Genomic DNA, 17283 nt, shown 5'->3' on the forward strand with positions numbered 1-17283 from the left:
GAAAATATTTTGCAAAGTAAGAAAATCTGTATCACTCCCGGAAAACCACATCATAAACATCCATTAGGTGGTTTGTGCGGGAATCCACTGACCACATCCTTAAAAAATTACAACCAATAGAAAGCAAGGTTTATGTTGTTATCTTCTGTCAACTGGAATAATCTTTTTTGCGTCAGTCAATTGACAGCACTGACGTTTGAGGTTCGGCAACATGGCTGCGTTCACGCCAATTGTGTTGTTTTGATTTTAGTTTCTGCTTTAAAAAAATATGTTTTTCCAGTTTATAAAGAGATTTTATAGTAAAAATTACATAAAAAAATGACGGGGTGGGCCAGTGTTGACGAGACAGACAGCTTCGGCATCGGTAAGTGTCCCGGACAATTTACAGATAAAGGAGGGCCTCTTATGTAAAGTTGAAAATAGCCAGCCCTCCTAGTGGGTTTTAATTATTTTTAATTATCGCTGATTTAATAGAATGGTGACATCCTCTTACGACTAGCCGAATTCGTAATCACATTTTTGATAATTAAATAGGGCGAGAGCCATAAACTGTCAAGTTATGTTAAATGCACAGGAAAACCTTTTTCATGCTTAAACTGTTGATTCATAAATTTGTCCTAGAATGTGAAGCGTTACGTGCATTTCATTTTTAATTGACTCATTCAATGGTAGGTCACAAATTTTTAACATGTAACCAATTAATTTTATTGCTCTCATCCTATTGTTTAATGTATGATCTTTGTAATTGACCCTATCACAGCTAAAACATCTCTTCCCATTTGCCCCTATTATTTAGTTCTAAGTGTATCATTAAATTTCTTATCTTTTGTTGAATATTTATTAATGTTTCGCTTATCAAGTACAAGTTTAATATAGAACTACTGTACAACTCAATTTATAGAATATTCCATTTGAATGTAGGGTATTAGATTAGGAAAATTGAGAAAAATATGCAAAATGGGTGCTAGTGACCCCAAATTTGTATGCAAGATTGTTTTAAGTCATGCAAACATTTTTTATTTTAAGCATAAAATGTACAGTTCCACATGCAATAATTAACTGCATATTGACTTTAATGTGTATTATTTGCTAGTTAGTTACTGTTTGTGATTGGTCAATGAAAGGCAGCTGGAAGCTGCGTTTTTTGACTGTGCCGCCATCATGAAAATTCTGTCAAAACTGTCAAATTAGCTTATTGTGACATCAATTTTGCTTTAAATGAAATAAAATTCTAATTCAATAATTAATTTTTTATATTTTCAAAGTTGACTGGTGTTTGATTAACATTTTTCAGCTATCTACAATTTTAACACAACAGACAACTTAAAACTAAATTTAACGGTTGGGGACGCGGTTCGAATCCTAGAAGAGGAAGAGAACTGGTATTATGGATATGTCATCAGTAATTACGACGTCAAGGGCGTGTTTCCAAAATCCTACATTCACCGGAAAAACTGCGAGAGGTTTGAGGGCGGAGTTCCAATTTTTAAACATCCAGTTATATGCCAGGAAATCACTAGCGTTTTGCGTGAATGGAGTGGACACGTCAAGCATTTATACGTGGTTGGTAGGCTTTAGTTGGATTCGTCTCTGTTCTTATAGTCATTTTGGTTTTAGACGCACAGTAAAGCATTTGAGGAAGTTAAAACTAAAATATACGAGTTGATTACGTTGCGTAGCAAAATTATTAGTGGGACATTACCGAAAGATGAAATTAAAAAAGTCACCAAAAACGCAGCTGAAGAAATTGATTTAGGAAATCGAATTTTGGGGTTGGACTTAGTGGTTCGGGATAAGAATGGAAACCTAATCAATCCGAAAACGACAAGCACCATTCAGTTATTCCGAGCTCATAAAACTGCCACAGAACGGATGATCAATCGCACTAAAGTTGGTTTTTTAACTTTGGGTCCTTTAAACATTACTAATTTGGCAAAATTTCAGAGCGACGAGAAAGAGTATCAAGCCAAAACAGCCGTACAACAGTTTTCCAACATTTTCCTAGTTGCGGTGAAAAACTTTACGTGCAAAATGTCAGACGACGCTGAACTACTAATGTTTCTTTATGATGCCAGAGAATTCAAACCAATCACTGAATGTTACGTGGTGCGTTGGACCAAAGAAGGCCTAATGAGTGACTTAGATCAAATGTACAACTTGAGAGTTATGTTTACTGTAAGTTTTAATTACAAATGGAAATTTAAAGATTATGGGATTCCCATGTGACATTCGTTTTGGCTCATTGTGTCACTTATAAAGTTTATCTTCATCCATTGTCTAGAGCTTAATTTGTAATAGTTCTCTCCTCTTATCATGGGATTCTTATGTAGATGATTGAAAATTTTATAAGCTCTATTCAGTGACTTCTGACTGTTACGTGACATCCTTTATCTCATTTCACTGGACTATGATTGAATAAAAGTATGTTTTATCACATAATAGTACCAGGTATTGTTAGTTGGATGATTCAAATTGTCAGACATCTCTAAATGCTACTAACAACCTTCTAAAAAGTACCAAGGGTCTCTACAAGTGTCTTAAGCCTTCCCAGATTTGTTTTAAATTCAGAGGAACAATTTGAAAGTTTCATAGACCTCTAAATGCTATTAACAACTTTTTAAAAAGTTCCAGAGGTCTCTTAAACCTTCCTGTAACTATTTTAAAGCCCCAGAGGTCTCTAGAACTATTTTGAAAATGTCAGAAACTTTTAAATGCTACTGAGTATCTTCTTAAAAGTACCAGAGGGCTGGACAAATGTTTTAAACCTTCCTAGAATTGATTTAAATTGCCAGAGACCTCTAGGACCATTTTGAAACTTTCATAACCCTCTAAATGCTAGTGAAAACCTTCTAATAACTTGCAGAGGCCTTTACAAATGTTTTAAATCTTCCCAATCACCGACATACGTTTTTTACTGGTGACGCAACAGTCAGCAGTCACTGAACAGACTGTACCTGTATAATACCGTTGAATTTACTCAGGACTTGGGAAAAAAAGACCTTGAAAGAGAAAAAATTTACTTGGTATGTAACGTGGTCCGAGTAGGCCAAATGGAGGTGAAAGAGGTCGATCATCGTCGTAGTTCGATAAACGTTAACGTTAAAAAAACTTCCTACGACAACAATATGCGCCGACCTTGCGGAGTTGCTGCCATGGACGTTACCGGTTACATGCATGCCAAATTTGCTACCGATCTTGAAAAAGAGTTTTCCATTCCCTTTGTAAGGTAAAAGTAGGGGTAGATCCTCAATTAGGCCCTTTTTTTTAAACTTGAGTTTACAGTTGTGATAAAGATAACTTGGATCAAGTATTGCGGAAAATTATTAGCAAAGAAAAAGTGGAGCAAAAGAATCCAGCATTGTTTGTTAGCATGAAATTGCTTAGGGGAGATCTTAAGCAGGTATTATAACCAAACCAGCAACTTTATATGTGATTGTTACTTTTTCGTGAAAGGTTAGAGAAGAAAATCCTCATCTAGTGCTAGGAAATGTGTCCAGGGCACGTAAAATGGGTTTCCCTGAAGTGATTCTACCAGGAGATGTGCGAAACGACTTGTACCTGACTCTAATTAATGGCGAGTTCACCAAAGGCAGTAAAACGAGCGAAAAAAACGTCGAAGTTGTTGTTAAAGTTTGCAACGAAAAAGGTCAAACTATACCTGTAAGTTTGGTGTAATTTAGCCTGAATTTGGTATAATTTAATGTTATTCGCAGGCCGTGATAAGTTTAGGTGGTGGTGTCCAGGAATTGAACGAATACCGGTCCATCATTTACTACCATGAAGATAAACCTCAATGGCACGAAACGTTTAAAATTGCATTACGAATCGAGGAGTTTAAAACGAGCCACTTGAAATTCACGTTCAAACATCGCTCCTCGAACGAAGCGAAAGACAAAAGCGAAAAACCTTTTGCCATGAGCTACGTCAGATTAATGCAAGAAAATGGGGTTACTTTGCCGGACGCTATGCACAATTTGATTGTCTACAAAATTGATTATAAAAAATTCGACGAAACTGGTTTGGAGTACTTCAAACTGCCCTGCTTCACTAGCGAACTCAAAGATACTAGTAAACCCTCTCTGGGCGGACTTACGGGCAGTTCGAAGGATTGTTTTAATATTTCCACTAACATTTGCTCTACCAAGCTGACGCAAAATGGTGTGTTTTATAACCTCTGTAATATATTTATAACGTTCTTGCTTGATTTCCAGTAAATCTTTTGGGTCTGTTGAATTGGGCTTCGCACAAAGACACAATAGCCGGCTCGCTAAAGAATTTTCTACACGTCGACGGAGAAGAAATTGTCAAATTTGTCCAGGACATTTTGGACGCTTTGTTTAACATTCTAATGGACGATCCGTACAGTGACCAATACGATTTTTTAGTATTCGAGTGTTTGCTCAAACTCATCTCTTTGGTCACGAACGACTGGAAATATTTGCATTTCGAGCCGGTGCTCGACTTGTACATTCGAGAAGGTTTCAGCGCCACTTTAGCTTATAAGTGAGTATGTTTTATAAACTAATTCATATTGTAATAATTACGTTTACACCTAGAAAGCTGATTTCCATTCTGAGGTCTATTATCAACAAAGCAAGCTACAGTAAGGAAACCGCCAAAGACAACATGATATTCAAAACAATGAAAGTGTTACCCTACATAATGAGGTTTGTGTCACGATCCAGAATTTTATTTCTGGAAGTTTACCCGGAAATCAATTCCGAGGACGAGTTTGAAGATAGCGTGAGAGAATTACTGCACAACATTATCTACATGATGTCTTTGAAGAACGATCAGGTGTTGAGAGAACAGGGCGCTTGTTTAAAGTATTTACCCAGCACAATCCCCGATATTCTCATGATATTTGATAAGTGCGAATTGAGGTATTTCTGTTACTTATATCATCAATTTTCACTGCAATAACCGCTGTTTAAACAGTGTTATTCTATGCGATATGCTGGACAGTATCCCGACGGGCAGATTGACGAAACAAAAAATGATGACCATTAACGATATAGTGCACAGCAAATTGTGTTTATATCCAGAGTGCAGGCAGATTATGTTCCCGTTGATTACTAGTCAGGTGAAAACATTGCTGGAAGCGAAAGACGAGGTAAGTGCTTTTTAAAGCGTGTGTTAACTGTTACAGCTTTAAAAATAATGTTTATAAAACCGACTGTAAATACATGTACATTAATGTTGCTTGCAGATTCAAATAATACTGCCAAAACAACGTTTTGTCAGTTTGTAGATTTTAATTGTTATTTGTAAATAAATAATGTTTATAGGCACTATATGAACAATGTTTTGGTTTAAACCAATATACGTCATCGTGAATTTTAGAGTAAGGAGCGTCAAAACCAACGGGGCCTGTGTTTTGCTCCATCTTTGTCAAGATCATTTTGTTAACCTATAAAACAAAGATCAATTAGGGCCGCATTCGTTTCCAAGCTCCGAGGAGCGAGCAGAGCGTTTTTTACGTTACAATGACGTAATTTGACAGTTGGTTAAATTATGATTTCGCTAAATTACGTCATCGTGACGTCAAAAACGCGCTGCTCGCTCCGTGGAACGTGAAAACGAATGCGGCCTATTTATGTTGTCTGTCCCAGGAGAAGTGACAGTGACTACATTATCGCGTCATATTGAAATTCACTTTTTTTGATATTTTGTGGTTTTTTGGCGTTTTTTCTGGTGATTTTTAAAAAAAACTACTTTCTGTTATTGCCCCCATGTCAGTGCAGAAGTGTGATTTTTCTCTATGAATGAATTATCAATATCTTTTTTATAAAAGTATCATTCCATGTATCACATAAAACATACTGAAATGCGTTGTAGAAACAATGCAATGAAAATAATATAATTACCTACTTACTTGGAAAACCAATTTTAAGGGTAAAACAGAAGTTTATTTAATTCGTTTTCCACCTGAAATATTGTATCTACCCAAAAATGCACTTACTGTAATACTTGTTGCCGAAAATATCAAAATTACAAATACAACTACAGAAAATAAAAACTAAACCGATACATTCGAATTGCATTGGAAAAAGTTTGAGAAAACTGTCAACAAACGTCAAAAAATCTAAATTATGGCGTCGCGCACATGCTTGAGTCACTCCGTGATGTCATTTGACAGTCACGTGACACCGGTGTATTTTTTAAATAAGTTGATCATATGACGTGGTATTATTTCTCCCTCAGTTCACGTGTAGTAGAAAAGAAACAATTATTACCTCACTGCCACTAGCCCTGGGACTGATTTTGGTAAACCACTGTTTAATTAAGTCCACATTTGCGTAAATCCCAGCAGAGTGGGTAGTTTGTGATTGGTCAAAAAAAAAAAAATTAGTTTTCAGTTTGCTGTTTTAGTTGACCAATCACAATGTGGACTTACTAAAGTGTTTACATTGACTTGTCAAAAAGTATCGTGAAATAACCACAAAGCACTTTTGCAGTCTGCTCTCGTGTTCACCCGCCTAACTCTCTGAGAATGTAAGTAAATCGTGCTGCATTATATTTGTCGCTAGCTCCGCCAACAGCTTTCTCCATACCTCTCCACGACTAAACCGTTCACTTCGCACGACTTTTTATTTTTCTTTTTTAAGGATGTTTGAAAAACTGAAATCTTCTTGCACTGAGCATCACCTTGGCCACCGTACACCAAGTACACGTTAGGTATCTACAATTTTAGCTCTGTTTTGTTCTTTTTGTTATTGCTTTTATAATATCGAATGCGTTTAAAACTACTCTTTGTTGTTTTGCATGTAGTGTTTTTTTTTGATATTGGGACCAGTGGTTTAATCCTAAAAGTAGGTAGTTGAAATGTGGACATTGCTAGTATACTTATCAGTGTTACTTACTTAAAATTAGTTTTTCTAAAATGTTTTTTATGCTTGAATGGGATTCAAAAAAGCTGAATTTTGAAAGAAAATAGTTCTTGATAATCTTGAACAATTAAGTTGGTGTTTTAGGGGTGCATGCACCGTTTTTTTTTTTTTTTAATTAATTGAGATGGGTTGGTTTGCCTGTATCTGCTAGGTTGCCTGTTTGGAATAGCTAATATACAAGAAAGAGTTGGCAGCATTGTAGAATTTCTGTCAGAAAAACATTACGAAATTTTATTGCATCCAGAAATTTTTTTTATACAGAACTTTAATCCCAATAATAGCTTAATCAGGATTCATTTCAAAAAATCTGAATACTATAGTAACTGTCAAAGAGTCCTATACAGGAATCCTAGGATAAGAAGAGAAGAACTATTGCAAATCAGGGCTCTAGACGATCGATCAGACATCAATCACGTGACCACTTTCTCCTGAAGTTTATTAAAATCTTGTGGGAGACTCTGTTTTGGCGCACATGTCTCAAAGTTTGTCTAGAGAGCATTGATTTGTCGTATTTCTATTTTCTTATCATTCCTACCTATAATTTTGAATTAACTTCTAAGCAAAACCAGTTTGAATTGAATAGTCTTAAGGCATGCGACTTCGGAGAGCTTTTATATTGAATTAATCTTGCAGCATTTTCACAGGTATTATTAGAAACACACGCCTAGAGTTGTTAATTAATTAGATTTTAAACAAGATTTCCTTTTCGGTTGCTTCTTATTTTATTGGATTATTAATTAACCCGTTGGAGCATATTACCTGAAAGCTACTAAAGGTTTGGAGCAGTAGTTGTATGTAGTGGGGTTATAGGGTGTTGTGATGCGACATGACGGGCGCAGACAAAACCGGTCAGTGGCCAAGGTGGCTCAGCTGCTGGGGACGACGCAACATTCGATCAATCAACACGTCGGATATTCGGAAGAGGTGACGCAAATACGTATTTGTTTATCTGTTGATGATGTTTGATTGCGTGACTTATCGGCACAACATTGACTTCTTTTAGTTTTTTTTTTTCTCTTGTACAAAAGTGAAGATATGTTGTGTTGAAAACCAGTTACGCGATCAAAATCATCATTACATTAACGATCACATTTACACTATTATTTCATTTTATTACGCTTTTTTTGTGCATTACTAATGCTAAATCTACGCGTGTAGCATTGTCGTAAACCTCTGTACAGTGGGGTAGTTTGTGATTGGTCAAAAAAGCAATCAATCACACACTGCAAACCGTGCTGTACAAGTGGACTTGTTTGACTCAAATATTTCCTGCTTTTAGCCCTGATTTAAATCTGTACAGAATTATTAGCCAGCTTTCTTATTTACAATTTTCCAGAATAGTCAGTCAATGCAGAACTAATAACCAACTATTCAATTATAGGTTGAATTGTGCATTAAAGTGTTAAGCGAAGTGTTGGAGTTGCTGTTTCGCAAAGATGTCGGGTCAACTTTCAACGATATTGGTGTGGTGATTCAAACTGACTTGAGGACCATCATTCAGTGCCATATCAAGATGGAACGCCAAGATCCCCACGCAGTAAGACGCATTTTCTTTGTGAAAAATGTGATGCAAATTACACGCTTTATAGGACTATTTAACTTCGGCGATGCTGGATATTTTCCGACAAATGACGAGCGCCCATTACGAAGCTTACATCGAACGCTTCCACACCGATTTGGACAAGCTGGACTTTCTCATGGAAATCCTGGTCGTGTTCAAAGAGTTGGTGGGCAGCAATTCGGTATTTCCTAGCGACTGGTGCGACATGATCATGCTGCAAAACAGCATCATACTGAAATCGTTGCGTTATTTTTCGCACACGATTCGCAGTCCGATTTTTAAAAAGTTCGAACACGACGCTTGGAATAACTTTTTTCATTGCGCCATCGGTTTTATGACGCAGGAAGCGTTACAACTGGAGAATTTTTCGTTTAATAAACGTACGAAGATTTTAAATCAGTACGGGGACATGCGATTGGAGATGGGATCGGAAGTGCGATCGATGTGGTTTAATTTGGGTCAACACAAGGTAAGTTGTCGGCTGTTGGTAGTTGGTGATTGGTCAAGAAAAAGCAGCAAACTAAAGGCTACTTTTTTTTGACCAATCACAAACGTGACTAAAAAAGTTATTTATTTTAATATTCAGTCAATTTCGGTCATGTGACTTATTGGTAATAATAATTCTAGAGTTAAATGCTGTTTAATTGAACCAGCTCAATTTTGCACAATTTATTAATGTCCATTGTTAAAAGAATTTATTTTGCACCCTATCAGTGTTAAACTTTCATACTTTTATTTTAAATTGTCAAACAAGGCCTGTAAAATAGAAAATTTGGCAATGTTGCAATACTTGCACTTCCCAATTCGGCTTAACAAGCATTTTCACTGTGAAAGGCTGTTCCTTAATAATAATAACAAGAGAGATTTATTGTAAATTAGTTGACAGTTCCATAGACCACTAAATACTATTGAACGATTGAAATTTATATTGAAAAAGTGCCAGGGGCCTCTAGGATCATTTTGAGAGTTCCATAGACGTCTGTCTGTATAGTTTTCTTATAAAAACTAAAAAAAGAACAGTGTTTATTGCCAGAGGCCTCTAGGACCATCTTGACAGGTCCATAGACCTCTAAATACTGTTGAAACTTTGGTAAAAGTGCCAGAGGCCTCTACAAGTGTATTAAACCTTCCCAGAACTGTATTAAATTGCCAGAGACGTCTAGGATCATTTTGACAGTTTCATATAGACCTCTAAATGCTATTGTGAACCTTCTAAAAAGTGCCAGAATGTTCTACAAGTGTGTTAAACCTTCCCTGCTGTTTTAAATATGCCAGAGGCCTCTAGAACAATTTTGACGGTTTGTTAGACCTCGAAATGCTATTGAGAACTTTCTAAAGAGTGCCAGAGGCCTCTAGGATTATTTTGACAGTTTCATAGACCTCTGTCTGTATAGTTTTCTTATAGAAACTAAGAAAAGAACAGTGTTTATTGCCAGAGGCCTCTAGGACCATCTTGACAGGTCCATAGACCTCTAAATACTGTTGAAACTTTGTTAAAAGTGCCAGAGGCCTCTACAAGTGTATTAAACTTTCCCAGAACTGTTTTAAATTGCTAAAGATGTCTAGTATCATTTTGACAGTTTCATAGACCTCTAAATGCTATTACAAACCTTCTAAAAAATGCCAGAGGGTCCTACAAGTGTGTTAACCTTTCCCTGAACTGTTTTTAATTGCCAAAGGCCTCTAAGACCATCTTGACAGTTCCATAGACCTTTTTCTGTATGGTTTTCTTATAAAAACTAAAAAAAGAACAGTGTTTATTGCCAGAGGCCTCTACAAGTGTATTAAACCTTCCCAGAACAGTTTTAAATTGCTAAAGATGTCTAGTATCATTTTAACCTTCTAAAAAGTGCCAGAGGGTTCTACAAGCAACAAACCTTCCCTAAACTGTTTTAAATTTGCCAGAGGCCTCTATGACCTTCTTGACAGTTCCATAGACCTCTAAATACTATTGTGAACTTTCTTAAAAGTGCCAGAGGCCTCTACAAGTGTATTAAAGCCTCCCAGAGCTGTTTAAAATTGCCAGAGGCCTCTAGGACCATCTTGATAGTTCCATAGAGATCTTTCTGTATAGTTTTCTTATAAAAACTAAAAAAAAAAACAATTTCAAAATATTTTTTAAGAAACGCTACAATACAATTGCATAGATACTAGGAAAAGCTCAAAAACGGTTTTTTTAAATTTTTTCTTAATGAAAATGTAACATTTAGCAACATCACACTATGTCTGATTAAGTGGTCCATATATTTGGTATTTTTTGATAATGCCAAATTTAAAAAAAGTGAATTTGTTCAAAGTTGACTGAGAAAATTCTTCTTGACAATTTTCTAGCACATTATGAAAGCAACTTTGTGTTTTAGGTTCAGTTTGTACCATCCTTAGTTGGCCTAATACTGGAAATGACTCTAATACCGCAAAAAGAGTTGCGTACATACACGATTCCGATATTTTTCGATATGATGCAGTGCGAGTACTACTCGAGCAGACTGGAAGTGGAAAGTTACGGGGACACGAACCGGAATTCGTCCCATATCAAGGCGAACTTTGGCGATTTCGAGAACGAGATGATCGTGAAACTGGACGCGTTGTTTGAAGGAGGCCGGGGCGATTGCGAGTACAAAAATCTGTTTTTCAATATCATGAAGGATTTGTGCGAGAAACACACCAATTTGAAAGAGGACGGGATTAACTTTGTGACTATTGTGTCGAGACTGATGGAGAGCTTATTGGATTATCGCAATATTGTTTCGAACGAGAATAAGGACAGCACTATGAGCTGTACGGTTAATTTGTTGGTAAGTTTTAAATATTGTCATCGAGTAAAACCGTGGTAAAACTTACACAACATAATACAGGATTTTTACTCGGAAATTAACAAAAAAGAAATGTATATACGGTACCTGAATAAACTCTCTGACTTGCACATCGATTGTGGTAATTATACGGAAGCTGCATTCACTTTGGAGCTTCACACTAAACTCCTCAACTGGTCTGACGAGCTTTTATCTTCATTACTGAAAGACGACAAGTACCCGTACGCAAAAACTCACCGTGAACTGAAAGAAGCTCTCTATTACACCATAATAGATAATTATGGTAGAGGAAAGGTAGGAGGCTGGTGCTTAACTCCACTTACACGTAAACTAAACTCGTTGTTTGTGCATTATTAGATGTGGGAGTACGCAATCGATAAATGCAAGGAGTTAATCGAGCAGTACGAGCTGGAAACTTTCGACTACGACCGGCTCAGTAACTTGCACCGCACCCTGGCAGACTTTTACGACTCGATAATGAAGCAAGCAAGACCCAAACCGGAATACTTTCGTGTCGGATACTATGGCCAAGGATTTCCACTATTTTTGAGAAACAAAGTGTTTGTGTACAGAGGAAAAGAGTACGAACGCCTCGATGACTTCAACGCCAGAATACTGAACGAGTATCCTAAAGCTGAACTGTTAAACAAATTGGATCCACCTGGAGATGACATTAAAAATTCAGACAAACAATGTATCCTTTGTTTTTTGAGTTAATTTATGTTAGGTCTAGGTACATGGTCCATTTGACCAATCACAAACTATACTGCGCTGTGTGTCTCACGCAAATGCTAAAAACTTTTCTTAACATAAACATAACAGATATTCAAATCAACAAAGTGGATCCGGTAATGGAGGAGAAGAAACAAAGATTCTCGGGAAAACCAGTTTGCGATCAGATCGTGCTGTTTTACCGGGTGAACAACATAAAGAAATTCATTTATTCCCGCCCGTTCATACGGAAAGACCCGAAAATCGAGAGTAATAACGAATTTGCGCACATGTGGTTGGAACAAACCGAACTGGAGACTACCTACCCGCTGCCCGGTATTTTGCGATGGTTTAAGGTGGAGAAAACCACGTCGAAGGAGATTTCTCCGTTGAGGAACGCCATCGATATTTTAGATAAAACCAACAAGGAGTTGCTCGATTACATCACCATGTACAACAAGGATAGAAATATACATATTAGCTTGCTCAGCATGAAATTGAAGGGTACGTTTGTTTTTTTGTTGACTTATTGTTTTTATTTTATTTAATGGCTAACTGTGTTAATTTTGATCCTATGACAGTCTAGTTTAAACTAGCAATGTTGCAGCATTTTGTCTACTAGTTTCTGTTTAGTGACTGTTGTGTCAGCCAGTGTTGATGCCTGTAGGACGATTTTGGCAGTTTTGAAGACTTCTAAATGCTATTGAAAACCTTCTAAAAAGTGCCAGAGGCCTCGAAAAGGGTCTTAAACCTTTTCAGAACCGTTTTAAATTTCCATAAACCTCTAGGACCATTTTGACAGTTCCATAGACTTTTAAATGTTATAAAGACCATTCTAAAAGTGTCAGAGGCCTCTACAAGTGTCTTAAACCTTCCCAGAACCGTTTTAAATTGCCAGAAGCCTTTAAGACCATTTTCAAAGTTTCTTAGACCTCTAAAAATGCTATTGAGAACCTTCTATAAGTGCCAGAGGCCTCTACAAGTGTCTTAAACCTTCTCAAAACTGTTTTAAATTCCCAGAGGCCTCTAGAACGATTTTGACGACTCCTAAATGCTATTGAAAACCTTCTAAAAAGTGTCAGAGGCCTCTAAAAGGGTCTTAAACCTTCCCAGAACCGTTTGAAATTTCCATAAACCTCTAGGACCATTTTGACAGTTCCATAGACCTTTAAATGTTATAAAGACCATTCTAAAAGTGCCAGAGGCCTCTACAAGTGTCTTAAACCTTCTCAGAACCATTTTAAATTTCCAGAGGCCTCTCTAGGACCATTTTAACAGTTCCATAAACCTCTAAATGTTATTGAGACCAATCTAAAAGTGCCAGAGGTTTCTACAAGTGTCTTAAACCTTCCCAGAACTGTTTTAAACTGCTAGAGGCCTCTAGGACTATTTTGACATGTTATTGAGACCCTCTTAAAAAGTGCGAGAAGCCTCTACAAGTGTCTTAAGCGCTCCAAGACGTGTTTTAAATTGTCAGAGGCCTCTAGGACTATTTTGAATCTGCCAGAGACCTCTAAGTGGTATCGACAACTTTCTAAAAATTGCCAAACTTTTGCAAGTGTCTTAAACGTTCCAAGAATTGTTTTACATTGTCAAAAGCTTCTAGATGCATTAAGAAAGTGTTAGAGGCTTCTACAAGGGATCTACTAAACCTTGTATACCAGGTGTACCGGTATGAAATGAGCGTTAGGATACAATTGTGTTGGTAGGGATTATTCGTTATGAACGGGCCTTAATTTTTTTTCAGTTTGGTTGGTATGACATCTGTCAAACATAACCAATAACCTTCCAGTCATTGAACAAACAACATCATATTTTTTTATTGTGTTGAAAATGTCAAATTTTATACCGGAAAGTGATGATTTGCGGAAAGCATTGATTTTTTGTTTCCATTTGAATTTCATGAGCTTCTAAAACCTGGTGAAACTGTTAATGCTATTCGCTACAGACAACAAATGATCAATTTGAACCATGCATTGATCGAAAAACGACCATATGGGCCTGAAGACACGACAAAGTAATTTTGTTACACGACAATGCACCTGCACACAAAGCAAAAACAGTTCTGGAAACAATCAAAGCACTTGGCTGGGAGCTGCTACCCCACCCGCCGTATTCACCAGATTTGGCCCCTTCCGACTACCATTTGTTTTCATCGATGGGACACGCATTGGCAAAGCAGCACTTCGATTCCTACGCAGAAGTCGAAAATTGGGTGTCTGATTAGTTTGCTTCAAAAGACGAACATTTCTATTGGCGTGGTATCCACAAATTGCCAGAAAGGTGGTCAAAATGTGTAGAAAGCAATGGTCAATACTTCGAATAAATTTTTTTTACTTTCCCATTCAAAATTAGTGTTTCATTTTCACAAGAAAACGCTCATTTCATACCGGTACACCTGGTAAGAGAAAAATCAAGAAAACCTTGAACAATATCACATTTAATCACTGACATACGTTTTTTGCTCACAGAGTCACATCAAAAGTCACTAAACAGACTATAACTATTACTCACTTTACTACTAAGTAAGCTAACCCATATTTAATACGTTTCTAGAACTCTTCTTTTCGTTTCTCATTATCAAAATAAACGAATATAAAAACTTGTTTAGGTATACTGGCTCCTGACGTAATGGGCGGTACCAAAAACTACGAGGGTGTTTTCGTCAATCCCGAATATTTGTCCGCCCATCCCGAAGACGAGGTGCTGGTCAATCGGCTCAAAGACCTGATCGCCGATCAGATTCCGTTGCTCGAGTTGTGCGTGCGAATCCACAAGCAGAAAGCGCCCGAAACTTTGTTGGGTTTGCAGCAACATTTCGAAGACTGTTTCGCGTCGATGAAGGCCGACGTTGAACAGAAATACGGAAGAAGAGTACGGTTTACTTATTTCTGTTAAACGTACGAATATTTGACGTTTGTTTTTTGTCGGTAGGACTGTGATATAAAGTTGGAAACTGAAGTACAAATGAGAAGACATTACAGTATTACTAGTGACACTCGGTTGTCTGACGTCACTATAACACCCGAGTAAGTTTATGTTCTAGTTGACAGGCTATAAATGTGATGTCCTTTCTGCAAGTTTCAGAGCAGGACGTGCAATTTCTAGTAGAATTACGTCCACCAGACAACTAACCCAATTTTAACTTAGTTTAGGGTAAAGTTAGCCATCTGGGTAAATACCACTCACATAAACGTTGTTCTTCGCATGTACTTGTTGGCAGTGGTGTTTTTTTTTGGCACTGCATCTTGTCATCACTGTATTCTATAAATATTTCAATTTACTGTGCTACCACTTACGATGCAATACATCAATTGAATATTTTTGTAGTCGAGCCTCGCAGTTGACCAACAAAAGTATGATCGGATCCCCGTCTAAAAGTTTGTCTTCGACGCCGTCGTTCGCTCATAAAAAGTCAATGAAGATGTCGAAGAGGAGGAGAAGCAAAACGGACAGTTTATCTTCGCCTAGTCCGAGTTCCGGTACGCAATGGTACACGGTGGATGATCCATTCGCTGTTTCAAACACGTCGGGTGGTTCGAGTGTAAATGGTTCAGGAACGCCACCGATAGAGTTAACTCAAGAGGTAAGAACAGTTTAAAAGTCTGGTGACTAATGATTAACATGTTTGATTGTAGTTGCACCCCAAACGACCATTGAGGTCCGAAGTGGAGAGAGAAAAACGGTTAAGTAGACCATCAAGCGGTCAATTCTCTCGACCCGGCAGTGTTTCACTCCAAACCCGTGGAACTAGCAGTTCGGGAGCCAGTAGCAATCGAGATTCCGTGGGTAAGCACTTTGTAATCTCCCAAAAAAATGTTCAATGGTAATATGAAACTTAATAAGGCACGACCGATTCGAACATAAGCGAAGAAGACTTGAATCCGCCACCTTTACCCGCCAAACACAAGGACAGTTTAATCGTTAACGAAAACTCGAGTTTTTTGCATGCTCGATGTTCTTCGATTGGTGGCAAATGCACCTATCAAATTTCGAGCATTGAAATGAACGAAACCTTCTCCATGCAAATGGACAACGTGCCGCCTAGTCCGCCCCCTAAACCTCCAAAGATCAAACAACCGTCCTTAAACAGGTAATAACGGTAGTTTTGTCAGATGGCCAGCCTTCCAAAGTGAGTATTCTTTAAGAAGTGTAGGAAAATGCGAGAATTTATATTCATGAAATAATTCATTTTAATAGAGATATTTATTTGTAAATGTTTTAAATACTCTTTTATGATCAAGCTTTAGTACAAATCGCGGCATTAACTTTTTTGTTTTGGTTAGATCCAGGATTAACCAGGTGTTCAATCACCAGACTGAAACTAACAATAAAATTAAAAACTCACCTAGTACGGTGTTATATTTATGTAGTATTTTAGACGTTTTTATGTTCAATTACTAAAAGTGCAATCAAAAGTTGTTTTACTTGTATAGCCTTATCAACGCGAAACAGTATTGGACCGAACTTTTTACACTCCCAAGATTAGGTTGTCAATTGGCGTTTCAAGATAAGAGATACTCCCTCTGGTTATCAGTTATGAAAACAGTTTCGGGCTTAACAGCTGTCATTTCTCCGTTTGTTTACGTTTATTTTGTCATATGAAATGACAGTGTCAATATTATTTATAATGTTAGGTTAGGAACGTGTTGTCCGATTTTAGTTCAAATGGCGCTGCGATCTTAACTTGGAACGCCAATAAAAATCAAGTGACCACAGTAAAATTTATAGGTTCATTTTTTTTGTGTTTTTAAGCTCCTGGAGCGAGCAGAACGTTTTTGACGTCACAATGACGTAATTTGGAAAAACCATATTTTGACCAACTGTCAAACGCTCTGCTCGCTCCATGGAGCTTGAAAACGAATTCGGCCTAAGTATATCGTCAGTCAGAATGTACCCAATACTGTTGCTAGAATAACGTTGAGTGTGTTATGTTACCATAAGTGCCATTTACGTGTGTCTTGAATTAGGAAACGCTTTAAAAGGTTAGTTTTCCTGTACATTGTTTTATATTAGCCAAAGATGTAGTAGCGTTATTTATATACTTATTAATAATTATCATATTGAGGAAATAAACTTTTTTAATAACTCGCATTTATAAAAATTGTTTTTATGGTTGAAGGTGATTGACACTGTCAAAAAATGTTTTCCTGGTTTTTTTTTTAAAGAAAAAAATGAAACTTTATTATAGGAAATTTACACCTCTATTAACTACAATAATTCTATTTACTTATCTATATCGTCCCTTAACCTAAAATTCAAAGTGAAAAAGAGCGTCTTCAAAAACTGTATATCGCTAAATAAAAAC

General features: G+C 37.0%; 1 protein-coding gene and 1 long non-coding RNA gene across 4 annotated transcripts; one reads left to right on the forward strand and one right to left on the reverse strand.

Annotated features, from left to right (window-relative positions):
* Positions 1–196: 196 nt before the first annotated feature.
* Positions 197–17069, forward strand: LOC145727833 (dedicator of cytokinesis protein 2-like). Of its 2 annotated transcripts, XM_081977667.1 has the most exons (23): positions 197–364; positions 1295–1563; positions 1618–1890; positions 1945–2175; positions 2982–3226; positions 3283–3400; positions 3454–3660; positions 3714–4158; positions 4212–4503; positions 4557–4883; positions 4939–5113; positions 7701–7814; positions 8272–8427; positions 8480–8920; positions 10812–11246; positions 11307–11558; positions 11622–11958; positions 12087–12479; positions 14587–14849; positions 14910–15004; positions 15306–15561; positions 15614–15764; positions 15822–17069. In XM_081977667.1, exons 1-23 carry the CDS (start codon positions 319–321, stop codon positions 16070–16072), a joined length of 5772 nt encoding a protein of 1923 aa, XP_081833793.1. In that variant the 5' UTR covers positions 197–318; the 3' UTR covers positions 16073–17069. The 2 variants fall into 2 exon arrangements, with proteins under 2 accessions (XP_081833793.1, XP_081833794.1); XM_081977668.1 differs by lacking the exon at positions 7701–7814.
* Positions 5144–6053, reverse strand: LOC145727856 (uncharacterized). 2 transcript variants are annotated; one of them, XR_014177935.1, is made up of 2 exons: positions 5963–6053; positions 5144–5410 (listed from the first exon to the last, which is right to left on the reverse strand). It is a non-coding gene; the product is annotated as an uncharacterized LOC145727856 (long non-coding RNA). The 2 variants fall into 2 exon arrangements; XR_014177936.1 differs by having other exon boundaries at positions 5876–6032.
* Positions 17070–17283: the final 214 nt, after the last annotated feature.

The sequence above is a fragment of the Ips typographus genome, linkage group LG4 (genome assembly GCF_016097725.1).
Source record: "Ips typographus isolate SLU linkage group LG4, UJ_Ityp_2.0, whole genome shotgun sequence".
In the NCBI taxonomy this organism is placed as follows: domain Eukaryota; kingdom Metazoa; phylum Arthropoda; class Insecta; order Coleoptera; family Curculionidae; genus Ips; species Ips typographus.